The 13,596-nt window shown below is 40.3% G+C and overlaps 1 protein-coding gene and 1 pseudogene across 1 annotated transcript; both read left to right on the plus strand.

Annotated features, from left to right (window-relative positions):
• The first annotated feature begins 469 nt into the window (after nucleotides 1-469).
• On the plus strand, nucleotides 470-4,961 carry LOC117530099 (tRNA pseudouridine synthase A-like). The gene is given in 9 exon segments (XM_034193040.1): nucleotides 470-887; nucleotides 890-979; nucleotides 982-1,046; nucleotides 1,138-1,275; nucleotides 2,256-2,358; nucleotides 3,905-3,994; nucleotides 3,997-4,026; nucleotides 4,029-4,603; nucleotides 4,680-4,961. Coding segments are annotated over 9 exon segments (1,164 nt in total). The 5' UTR covers nucleotides 470-847; the 3' UTR covers nucleotides 4,713-4,961.
• A 1,108-nt stretch (nucleotides 4,962-6,069) lies between these two features.
• LOC117530100 lies at nucleotides 6,070-12,896 on the plus strand (annotated as a pseudogene).
• The last annotated feature ends 700 nt before the right edge of the window (nucleotides 12,897-13,596 follow it).

The raw sequence follows: 13,596 nt of genomic DNA on the forward strand, positions 1-13,596 counted from the left end.
ACATTGCGTGATGATTTACTCTCTTTTAAGAGTTTGATAATCCTCTCCTTTGTTTCAACTGACATCTCTCGTGTTGGAGCCATGATTCATGTCAGTCCACTTGGTGCAACAGCTCTCCAAGGTGTGATCACTCCTTTTTAGATGCAGACTAACAAGCAGATGTGATTTGATGCAGGTGTTAGTTTTGGGGATGAAAATTTACAGGGTGATTCCATAATTTATTCCTCAGAATTGAGTGAGTCCATATTTTTTTCCTCTGCTTGGTCTAAAAAAGTAACCGTTACTGACTGCCACAATCTTTTTTTCTTGATTTCTTATAGTGTTTCTTAAAGCCAGAAAGTTGCCATTTGAAATGACTTTAGTTTTGTGTCATGTCTGTGATCTGCTTTTTTTCTACAAAATTAAACAACTGAATGAACATCCTCCGAGGCCGGTGATTCCATAATTTTTGCCAGGGGTTGTACACACAACATTTCCAGGCAAGTCTGGAAGTATGTGAACAGTAACACATTTTCGGAGCCCATAAGTAATTGGACATATTAATGCAGATCATCACTTTTTCAGCCGCATTTCTGCGGAGGCATCAGGGGTGGGTGAACATTTCCAAGCAACTGGAATTACTGATTGTTGCGCAAGGAAAATCATGATTTGGTAACTCTGATTTCAAGCAGTCGTTCAGTTTTGTGCAAGTAATGTGCCACTAGTCACAGTCCCTTAAACGTGCATGTATGTGTGTGTAAAACACAGGGGTGTTTGCACAGAATATGAGGACATTATGTGCAGTTGTTTGCATAATTGTCATGTTTTTTATTTTTAAACAGGCAGTTTTAGTAAATCTTTTTTCACAATGAGTGACGGCTCTGTGGATGAGGAAGCAGCCAAGCTGCTGAAAGAGCCAATGAGGAAACTCAAGACTCCGCTGAGACGCTGCACGCCACAAAAAGACTAAAAGCAGAGCTGGAAAACATCAGCGAGGAAAAGAATATCCCAAAAAGAAAGTCGTTCTTCTCATGGCGTATTCCGGGAAGGGTTACTATGGCATGCAGGTGTGTAGCTGGTCTTTCCTCTGAGTTTGCAGCCAGCACTTCTGCTGAGGTCTCCTAACATTTAACTCTTTAAATGTTGTCTGTGTTCCAGAGAAATGTTGGAAAACCTCAGTTCAAGACTATTGAAGACGAGCTGGTCACTGCACTTATAAAATGTGGTTGCATTCCCGAGGACCACGGTGAAGACATGAAGAAGATGTCTTTCCAAAGATGCGCAAGAACAGATAAGGTATGATTTTGTGTTCTATTCCCCACCCCTATTTAGTAATAGATCAGATAATATCATTTTTACAGCAAAATCTTGCAAATGCTGGTACAAGCACCAAATTTGGCGTGATAGTATTGAACAAATCTGGTAGATTGTCCACTTGAAAATCCAAGATAGAAGCCATTTTCCAAGAAGGCCACCTGAATAACCTCCCGAAGGTGCTGCTGAAATGCTCCTATCATAGCATCATGGAAATCCAAGATGGCGCCTAATTTCACGATGGCTGCCAAATCGACTTCAAAATCTTTTTTTTTCTCGTCATAAAAATGTTTAATTATTTGATTTGTGGGATCTTACTGTCAAATTGTAGGTTTGCCGGAATGCTTGATTTAATTTTTCATGTTGCAACAATATGACACTTAGTGGTACAAATTGCCATTTGACCATTTGCTGACTACATATATTAGAAATTACAAGACAGTATATTCAAGACTTAACACTTTGAACCCATTAATGCTAAATAATAAACCTCACTTTAATTTTGCACATAAGCTAATTAAGACATACTAAATACCATAAATAGCAAATGAAATGTAATATAACTAAATGGATTCTGACATCAATATCATTTTACTCGATCAAATAGGAGCATTTCTATGCAAAAATTGATTTTCGCTTAGGTTGTTTTGGTGGCCATCTTGGAAAAGGGCCACCATCTTGAATTTTCAAGTGACCCATGGACCAGATATGCTAAGTAATATCATGAGAATCACCATGCCAAATTTGGTGCTTGTACCACCAAATGCATTATTTTTTGCTGTAAAAAGATGAAACTGAGTTTGGTGCCGTTTTGCACCAGAGTGGGGTCAAATACAGTTGTCTGGCTGTGTTCAGTGCCGAGTCCTCCCATGCATCTCCACCCCACCCCAGACACACATACACACACAGTTTCATTGTATGGAGGGCAGAAACTTTTTTTAATGTTTTAAGTGTTTGTTTAGGGTGTGTCTGCAGCTGGCCAGGTGGTGTCTCTAAAGCTGCGGTTGCTCGACGATGTCGTTGCAAAAATCAACGAGCATCTCCCATCACAGATCAGAGTACTTGGTGAGACTTTGATTCTAAATGTGTTTTCATATTTACACAAACAACCTAAGCATGTTGGGATAAAAGTCACTGAGTGGAAAAACATTTTTTTCTTTTTTTTCCACAATATTTTTATTTTATTTTCAACTTTTACCACTTTTACATACAGCCTTTACATTTGTATAGCTTCATTAAACTTTCATACTGTAAGTTGCTGCATTTATTTAGAGACAGGAAATAAAAAACAGAACAAAACATAACGCTCAAAACACTCAAAACAAGAACGCTCCTCCTGTTAACGAAGATGGTAATCTATATATACCAAGATTTGTTTGTAATTCATGCAAATTAAAACACATATAGAAAAAAACAATATAAATCCCACAAGATTGGGAACTGCATTATCCAAAAAGACTAGTCATCCATTACTTCATCTGTTAAATGCAAGTTCTTAATGTAGTTAATGAAAGGGCTCCATATGTCCTCAAATACATGCCGTTTAGCCTTTAATATGTAAGTTATTCTCTCTAATGGAAGGCTTGCTTACATCTGTCTTATCCATTGAGTAGTACTAGGTCTATGAATCGTTATCCACAATACTGCAACACATTTCTTAGCATAAAGCAAGCTGAGGTCTATAAATGCACGCTCATTCCTACTATAGTTATGTTTCTCTGGGTATAGGCCCAACAAAAAAAGTTTAGGTCCAGTAAGATTTTTAAAATTTTAATCTTTCTGCATTGCCAAATGCAGTGAAATAAAGTTCCTCTGAATTCCATACATTTTGTGCATACATCTGGTATATTTTTATTGTATCTGTTTAAATCTATCAGTGTCACATATGTCCGCATTACCCATTTGTACTGTATAAGTTTAAGATGTGTATTTATAGACATAGGCTGCTTTCCAATCCTCATCTGAAACTTCTTGATGCAAATCTTCTTTCCATGCATTCAACTTATACTGTGCATTTTCTGATGAATAAGTGTCAGCAACCTGTAGACTTACAAAATAATACCCTTTCTTAAACTGTTCTTTATCATTTCCTCCAGGGATGAATGTGGGGGTCTAGTAAGCAAATTATTTTGATTTGCTCTAACAAAACTTCTGAGCTGAAGGTACTTGAAAAAGTGTTTCCTGTTGAGGCCACACTTAAACCTCAACTCCTCAAAAGACATCATAATATCTGAGTCTGTCTTTTTTAATTGTACTGCTCTGTACTGGTATTTTGGCTTGTATGGCAAAAATGTAGATGGGTGGGTGGGTTAGTCCATCCTGCTAGATTGTAACTCCAAAACAATGGATGGTTTAATCTTGTACCTCAACAAAACTACTCAACGGATTCAGACTCCTTTTTTCTTCTTCTTCTTGTGCATCTTTCTTTTTCTTCTCCTTTCATCAAACCATAGACAATCTGGTATCAAAATTTGAGGATGAGAGACCAACTTCACTCACTGCACTTCACAGCATACATGAGCCTTTTTTCCGTGCAACTGCAGTGTTTATCCAAATCTCATTTAAATGAAAATGTTTAATGAAAAATACATTTCTGTTTTTGCTGGTACAGGTCTTAAACGGGTGACACAGGGCTTCAATTCCAAAAACAACTGTGACGGTCGCACATACTCCTACATGCTTCCGACAGTGGCTTTTTGTCCAAAGACTACGATAGCAATAATTTTTCAGCCTTCCCCTGGACGCAGAGATGCGTGAGAGGATTAATCATTTGTTTGCCCTCTATGAAGGCACCCACAACTTCCACAATTTCACCTCCCAGAAAGCTCCGTCTGACCCCAGTGCCCGCCGCTACATCATTGAGATGTCCTGCGGTGAGCCATTTGTGCGCGACAGCGGCGAGTTCGTAGTGATCACCGTGCGAGGGCAGAGCTTCATGATGCACCAGATTCGTAAGATGATTGGCCTGGTGATCGCAGTGGTAAAGGGCTATGCGCCTGAGGAGGTGATCAACCGGAGCTGGGGGCTGGAGAAGGTGGACATACCCAAAGCACCCGGACTGGGACTGGTCCTAGAGCGGGTTCACTTCGACAGGTACAACAAGCGCTTTGGAGGCGATGGGCTGCATGAGTGCCTGGAGTGGGACGGCCAGGAGGAGGCAGTCAAGGCCTTCAAGGACGCTCATATCCTCCCCACCATCGTAGAGACGGAGCGCGAGGAAGGCTCCATGGTCAGCTGGATGTCCACATTACACAACCACAAATTTGAAGCCACGGTGACGGAAACGGAAGAAAACAAGGACCAGAAACAGGTTTGTGTGTATTTGTAGTGCAGACACACACTGACGTTTGTGCCACATAGTAATTTTTTTGTTGTTGTCTTTTCAGGAATATGAAGACTTGGCAAATGTTTCAGATTAAGTCCCCCTGCTTCTAAAAGACATTTTCCTCACAGAAAACTTTTACTTTTATTGAGAACAGTGTTTTTTTTTATGCCTGTTGTTTCCAATAATTTTTCTTTAAACAAAACTTTTATATCTGTGAAGGAACAAGATAATAAAGAAGGAAAAGACCACTCCTCACTCAGTCTGTTTTTATTCTACAGCTGATAATAAGAGGACAATATTGTTTGTTTTTGGCAGGATTATAAACCAACTAAAGCCTTTTTTCTAAGAAAATGTGGAATATTTTTGTAAATTTGTTTTGGTGAGGATACTGCATTTGGTAATGATAAAATAATTTTAATTGTTGGAAATTAAGGAGCAGTGAACATATGTGCACCTGGAATAAGAATCTTCTTGACCAGCTTTTATATTTGAAAGTAACTTCTATAAAACAATAATATAGTTGGAATCGTGCTAAAAATGGTTCTGGACCATGCATTTCATGGTGTGTTCAAATGCAGATTGTAAATCAGGCTATCCCCACTTCACAGTGACATAGTCTGTCAAGTCAGGATTTTTTTTTTCTTACTTTATTTTGGCATATGTCTGTGACTATTAAGGAACTAAATATAATTTGACTTTTTAAAGTTGTACTTGTTTTAATTAACTTTAAAAGATAAATCACATCCTATTCAATTCTCCAAGTCGACATGAATGGCTAGGAATTCCTATAAAAAATATTAACCTGTTGTCAGATAATGCCATCATATTATTGTGTAATATGTTCTCAGGTGCCTGTGTAATCATTTCCAGTGACTTAGTCCAGGATGTCACTGATAGCTTGAAACCAGAATGATCCCAAACCCAGACGCTCCATTTCAAATGTTGGTAAACTTACTCGCCAACAAAAGCCGCTGTTCTCTACAAGCCCTACTCAACTTCTCATTCATGGAAGCATTTCACAGAGCAGGAGCCACAGTCCTTCCGTATTAATGCTGGAATTCACTGGGAAAATTAGACTGATGATTGGTCAATGTAAAATCAATCATTCATAAATTGTAGGTTCAAATTGGTTTTGTAGCGTTATTGTCCTCCGGCCGCTAGGTGGCGAGTTCTTTGAGTGCGTTGGGTTAGTGGCACATGGATATGTTTGATCGATGTGGTTTATTTTTCATTCTTTTGTAATTGTTTTACATCAATAAACAGCTGTGCAATAATGCTGGATGGCAACTATTACGTGAAACCTGTGCATTGCCAAATACATAACGTTAATACAACTTATGTTAAGCTGAATGCACACACGATCAGCTGCTTCTTTTTGACATCAATAAACTAAGTATTATTAGTTGTGGTAGTAGTAGTACTGTGTAGCGTTTGAAGGCGTATTCTTCGGATGCCCCTGAATGCAGCATCAGAAACATGGCGCCGACCAAGAAGCGCAACGTGAGTTCGAAACAAACGGCACAAGACGGAGTTAAAAGAGCTGAAGTCGACCTAAACTGTAAAGTCGAGCGGATTCTCAGCAGTAGAAAACATGCTAACGACGTTTTCGACATTCTCGAGTTGCTACAGGTACAAAAGATGTCACAAACGTGCAACTTTGGGCGCTTGTCGCCAATTAGCTTAAAATGTTGCTAAAACCTGCAGAAGTTCAGTCTTTTTGTTTAAAGGAAAACTGTGTCCTGCATATTTTGTTTGTTTTTCGTCTCCATTATCAGTCGGAGAAAGAAAAGGATGTCTCCAGTGCCGTTAATACGTGCAGTAAATTGTTCTGCACTTTGTTGGAGAAGAAGGAGCTGTTCGTGGGGAAACTGCCTGCAGAGGAAGAAGCTTTGAGCGGTACGACGACATAAGTATTATTAGAATAAAGAGGTAGTCGTGTAAATGATAAACGCAAATAATGACTGCAGACGAGTTTTAGGATTAAGGTAACCTTTTTGTCCTTGAGCACCCCCTAGTGGTCTGTGAGTGTATTAGTAAAATTTCACATTTTATATTAAGATCCTGTTCTACCTTAAAAGTGTTTCTCAGACGGTTTAGAAATAACTCCAAAGTATAATTCGTGGTAATATACTGTTGGAGTTGTCAGCATACCTATTTTTGAATGTTTGGGAGTTATGTTGTCAGTCTTTTTTAAAATTTTCTTTATTGACAAAACACCCCTAGTATTCAGCTTATAGGCATATATTTCTTTAATTTTTTGGAATGCTATCTTTACTGCACGCTAGTGTTCTGCATGCACAAAGCCACTAGGTAGCACAGCAACAAAAATCAAGTGCTGTAGATCAACTATTAAATTATACACAAGATTTCATTGAGTCGGGAAGTTAAAGGTCTAAAGTTGATTTCAAGAGTTAACATTTTGCATCTTCAGGCCTCGCTCTCACTGCCTCTGATGCGCTTACTGAGTCTGTGGGCTCGTTGAGCGCTGCAGCGGGCCATTCACATCCCCCACCCCCGTCTGCTGTGCGGAGCTGCGGCCAAGTCCGGCAACAGGTCCAGAGAGTACGCTCGCTGTTTTGATGCGGAGCGCTCTGGCAGCCCACAAGGATAGACTTCTTTCGGAAAAATCTGCAGCGCCACAGTTTTGGTAACCGCAGCCGCAGAGCTCCGTGGCCACTGATAGAGGTTTGTATCTTTTTAATGACTTGGATTCTCTGCGGGTCCCACAGCTGTACCCCGCAATGGTAACACCAGAGGCAGTGTGAGTGAGGGGTAACTCCTAATAAACCATTGTTGCATTGTTTGGGCATGCACAATAAATACTCCACAAGTTGCTTAGGTGCAATGCCTAGGGTGCAGAGTGTTAAGTGAGCAGTTCTCAGGTGTGCATGCTCCACAGATACGGCTGAATCTACGTATAACGCTGTGGCAAATATCTGTATCTTGTCCCTATGTGACCATCAGAGCAATAAGATCTTTCTAATGGGAATAATGCTTTGTCCCTTCTAGCCATTAGCATAAGTGGGACTTCATACTTAGTCGTGCAAGATTTACGCAGAGCTGACCATGCACATTCAGCTTGTAACATCGGCTTTTTTGCTTTAGTGCTAATCCTGGCTGAAAAACATTTCTTTCCTCGTCTTTGTGTGTCCAGGAGGATACAGTGCTGAGGAGAAGTATCGCATATTCATGCGACACCGATACAATAGTTGTGTGGAGATGTTATTGGAGAACTTCAGCCATGAAGAACACGGAGTCCGGGTGGGTCACCTTTGTGATGCGTCACGGTCATTTTACAAAGAGAGATGATGCTCTGAATACAAAAGGGTTTTTGAGAGCACATTTTATATTTAGGTGACCATTGCTTTTAAGAATAATGAATAATAATAGTGTTCTGGGGTACCATAGGTAGTAAATAAAAATTGGTATTAAAAAACCTTGATGATTGAGTGCAGGAGAGCGCCCTCTGCTGCCTGGTGAAGTTTGCTGCAGAGGAAGGAAAACATCCTCTGGAGGACTTGGAGTGGAGCGAGCACTACAGCTTTCCATGGGAGCTCATCCAGGTAGAATTCTGCATCCATTTGACACATGCAGCATCTTTAGTCACACAGTGGCACAAACACTTTGATAACTTTTCTTTGATTGTCAGTCCCTAGTGGACAGACTACTGTCCAGACGTACGGACAGTTCTCTGCTGATCTCCAGGTTTCAGGAGTTTCTGGAGATGGAGGACATGCGCTATTATGTGATGAGCTCAGTCCGTGACTGTGTGTGCCGGGTTATGGACAAAAACAAAGGGGTAGGAGATGTGTGGTTCATCTGCTACAGTTGTTTTTTTTATATTATCATTAATTAATTATTATTTTTGAAGTTCTGTGATAGTTATTATATATTTGTGTTAATTCTGGTTCATTTCCCTGTCTGTCTCAGGCTGTGTTGCCTGTCTACCAGAATAATGTTTTCACCCTCATGTCCAACATCTACATGCCAGACAAGGAGTCAGAACTCACCAACTTCATGGTGAAACAAGAAGGTCAGACCTGCTCTTACTGTAATTAACCTCCCCGTCAGTCTGTTGTTTTGTTTTTGTTTTGGTGAATCACTTATTTATTTATTTATTTTGCAGCTAAGCATGAGGACTGGAAAGCTACTAAACTTAAAGTAAGTATTTTATAATTTTTTTTTTTACAAGGTATCACATTTGCTCACAGCTAACAGACGTATTGATGTCTGCTTCATTACAGGAGCAACAGAGGGGTTTTTGAGAAGATGTGGCTCAGTTTTCTGAAGTACAAGGTAAGTACGGACTGGTGCTGACAGGGATGTACTAAAGTTTGTGAACACTGGTCTCCATGTTGGGACATGTCACACAAGCTGCGCACCTCCCCGCAGAAGCTGAGTAATCAGGGACGTTGGAGATCACGTGAGAGAACGTTTGCTGGTGCCCTGCTGGATGCAGCTTCCACCTGAAGCATGCGTCACTTCCGCCTTGAGATGACGCCACGGTTTGTGTGTTTGTGGTGCAACGCAGGAGATTTACGTGCACAGTTCTCATCAGGTTCGCTGTGGCAGCTGGGGATGGGAGTTGATTAGATTTTGTCATTGTTGATTCTCCATTTGGGTTGGATTCCTTGTCATTTCTCTTCTTGGTTCTTGATGAGTTTACTGTGTGGGGGGCATGCAGGTGTCCAGCGTCGTCACAATCTCATGTCATCGCTTTGCATCGATGAGAGAAATTGATCACATCTGAAGGATATGATTCTGATAGATTGACAAATTTGGAACTGGTTCTCAACTTGTGATTCCCATCCCCAGTGGTAAACCATGAATAGGGGGGGCCAATCAGGGATGTCTTTATAATAACAAAATCATAGTTGTTTACCAGAGAGTTCATTCCCTCATGTTAAGAAGGCATTAGAGACCATGTGAACCAGGAGAGTTTATGTTTCCATATCATCCAGCTCTGACAGTCATTTCAGCCGCCGCCTCTGAAAAAAAAAATCTGATCTGAAATCCTCAGACACAAACGGCCGGCACTGTGCCACAGCTGTGCAACACCTGATATAGCTGCACTGACGGTGCTGAGCCACGCCCCCTTCCTCAGTATTCTTCGCTGCACGTGTATGAGGAACAGTTTGACGCTTTTGGGAATACGCTTCGATGAATGTCTCCTCTCTGTTGCAGTTACCGAGCAACATGTATAAAAAGCTGCTGGTGATCCTACATGATTCAATTTTACCACACATGAACAAACCCACACTCATGATTGCTTCTTGACTGCTGCCTATGAAGTTGGTAAGTTTTGGTTGCCCCACCCTGATATGTTTTGTATGTAGTTTATTTGTAGTTCCTGGAGGGGCTGTTATGTCACTAACATTTTGTTACATTCCTGTTGATTAGGCGGCGCAATTAGCCTGCTGGCACTCAATGGACTGTTTATCCTCATGCATCAACACAACCTGTGAGTAGTTTGTGCAAAATGATGGCAGTTGTTAGATGTTGTGTGGAACAGTCACATTTATTAGTGTTTTATTTTAAAGGTGGCACTTAGAATTTTTTTTTTAATTATTGAAGTCAATAAAAGGATTTTTTTTTTTTTTTTTGCTATCATATCTATTATTTCATGGTACTATTATAATTTTACTTATTAAAAAATAAAGTGATCACAGGTTGGCTTTCTGGAAACAATTTAGGATTTGACCCATGTGGGTAAAAATACACAGCGAAAACACCAGGGTCATATCACTGCTACGCTATGTATGTGTGAGGAAAATATTTTTTCTATCATTATGGGGTTATGAGAAACATCAGAAAAGCATGTTTTCATATTTTCCGTGATTATAAGTTCTTTGAATATATCATGTTTTCATGCTTGCATTTTAACAAGATTGTTTATTGCTAAAGCTTGTGTGAGAATGTAAATGTATCATTTCAGAAGGGCAGACGATTCAAAGTTTGACCTTTGTTAGATACGTTTAGCAGCTGTACTTGAGGGCAGTGAGAGTTGTGACTGGCGAAAATACTGTAGGTTCCTGGTAGAGTTTCCAGTTGTATTTGTAAAGCACTGTGATTAAATGGTGTTTTTGACTCATGTACATTTGTTTTTGCAGAGAGTACCCTGATTCTACAAGAAACTGTACAGTCTGTTGGAGCCTTCTGTTTTCCACGTGAAGTACAGAGCACGTTTTTTCCACTTGGCCAACATCTTCCTCACCTCCAGGTGAACTTCTTCAGCATTTGTGTATGTGTGTGAGCTTGACAAAATTTTGTGCCAAGGTGGAACTTGGTAGAGAAGTCACCTCAGGAAGACCTTGGAGATGTTTGATGTTAGGCATGTTTCTGTTCCAATGCACGGTCATGACTTATCGTAAAGTTGTAAATTATGAAGTCCAATGCTGAAAAAAAAACCGGTGTGGTTAGGTTGGATTTTTTTTTTTTTGCTCAGACATTCGGGTTCCTGTTTATCTGACTTCATATAATAAGAACTACAATCATGGCTGTTGTAACAGTAATATAACAAATGGCGGTTAATTGCTTTTAAGAAGTGATTTGACTTTTGTCTGATATTTTCGCACTCTTTGTATATGAAGTTGGCAGCATTGTAGTTTTTGTGAGGACATCTGCAATAACCAATATTGTCAGTGAGTCCAGATTACAAATAAAAAAAATACATATTTTCCATCTTGCTTACCCACAGCAAGCAGCTGTATTAACTTATTTATGTTTATTTTAAAGACAACAAAGCTCAGATATGATACTGTGTGCATCTGTACTGTTTACCCGACTTCATAAAGTCAGCTCGACATTTCGGAACTCTTAAGTTTCAACTTGGGTTTTTTTGGTCATCATAACTGTAGCCACCAGGGGGATGAGCCTCTCAAATACAGGAAATGGGGAGGGGTGCTAATCATATGTGGTCACATGACATTGTGTGGTATTCGTGATTACAGATATTGAAAAACGCTTAAAGCAGCCAGTTATTGGTAATGGTGTTTTATTTGTTTCTAGTCACTTACCTGTGGTACCTGGTGGCGGCGTTTACCAAAGTCTGGCTCGTTTGGCTCTCACTGCGCCACCTACAGCCCTCCTTTTCATATTGCCCTTCATCTGCAACCTGATCCGACGACACCCGTCCTGCAGGGTCCTCATTCACAGGCCCAGCATGGAAGAAGGTGAGTGTTAATTAGGCCCAAGAGTTCAACCTTGGATTGGTGTAGAATCCTTAAGAATAATGCAATGACATGAAGCGTTTTTAGGATAGATTGGGGATGTTTGTTTGTAATGACAGAACCATTGGAGGACCCATTTCTAATGGATGAAGAGGATCCTGCTCGATCCCATGCTATGGAAAGCAGCTTGTGGGAAATTAAGGTATTTGTTGTTTGGAGACAATTAATCAGCCACAGTGCTGTTTTTATGTTCCTTTTGCAAGTGCAATAAAAGAACATCATGTCTGCTGAGCCGTCCTGCAGTGAAAGTTATTTTCTGTCAGACACTGCAGAAGCATTACCATCCAGATGTGTCCAAAGCAGCTGTGCAAATCAACACGTCTCTCTCGCGAAAAGAAGATGAGATCAGTGAGCTGCTGGAGATAACGGCTTTTGAGGTGACATGAAGCTTGAGCAGCGCTTCGAAATAACAGAATGCATTGAGTGAGTTTTCCTGCAGGGAAGTATCTTTGTGGTCGGTTGAGGTTTCAGGATGGGAAATGTTTGAAAGAGTCCGTTACCTTGTAAATGCACTATACGCTGCAACAGTGATATGCAAACCTAGATTTGATGTTTTGCTGAAAGTGTCTGACTCAGATGGAAAAGTTCGACATGAATACAGTCCATTTACCAAATATACTTGGAGGTAACACCCGACGTTGCGCCTTATGATGCAAAACAGGAAATATGTTACCAGTTGCATCTCAAAAGTTTGGAATGTGCTCGATCAGCTGCAATGCGGTCTCATCTCACCTAGACATTCCTTGCTGTTGCAGTACCTTTGTACATGCTATATTCGCTGTGCGTTTTTTCAACAGTCGCTGCATGGCGTGCATCATCATGCAGTGTACAGCTAGCTTTAAAAACCTCCCGCTTTTGTCATTTGAATAATTCTACATTTGTCTCCACAGTTGATGGAGAGAGACCTGAAGCCGAGCCAGACAAAGAGTGTCCCACTGGAGTTTGAAACGGCCACACACTTACTTAAAGGAGGTGGCGACGTACTGGGACAGCACTTCTGTCTGGACTAAAGTGCACACTGTATTCACAGAGTGGTGTAAATGTCTGGGAACCCCTTCATGTGACTGTGAGCATCTTCTTCCAGCTGATAACCCCCGTGTGGATTCACCATTCATGGCAGAAATGTGGAAAATATACTTATTTTATTGGAGCTCTGATCCCTCGACTCCGTGTTTTTTTTTTTGTTGGTTTTTTTTTGCCTTGTCAGTGTACCTTTTTAAATAAATGTTTTTTTCTTTTGGAAAATAATTCTGAACAGTCTTTGCCTCAGGAAAAATGTTGGGCTTTTGTAGAAAATGGCTTAAAAGTAGAAGAGCAATAAGAGAGCATACCTGTGCCAAGGCTCAAAGCGTACGCCACGCGTCTTTTTTTTTTGTTCAGGTTCACCACAGTGGATACAGTATGGACCATGTGTTGATTTGGGCAGTTTTTTATTTTATGCCAGATGCCCTTCCTGACCAGCTCCAAATGTACATGGGGCATGGGTGGTTGAACCAGAAACCTTCAGTTGGGAGGCAAGTGCATTAAGTCAATTTTTTATTAATTTATATAGTGCCAACTCACGACAGTCGCCCCAAGGCGCTTCACACAATTCACAACACAAATTAATCTAAAATCAAAATTAAAAGCAAGAAAAGCACAAAAAGATAAAACCAGTAGAATAAAAAGAAATTACAAACACAAATTAATAAGACAGTCTAAAAAGTGGGTCTTCAGTCTTGATTTAAAAGTCTCCACCGTGTCAGACTG

The sequence above is a fragment of the Thalassophryne amazonica genome, chromosome 17 (assembly GCF_902500255.1).
Source record: "Thalassophryne amazonica chromosome 17, fThaAma1.1, whole genome shotgun sequence".
NCBI lineage: Eukaryota > Metazoa > Chordata > Actinopteri > Batrachoidiformes > Batrachoididae > Thalassophryne > Thalassophryne amazonica.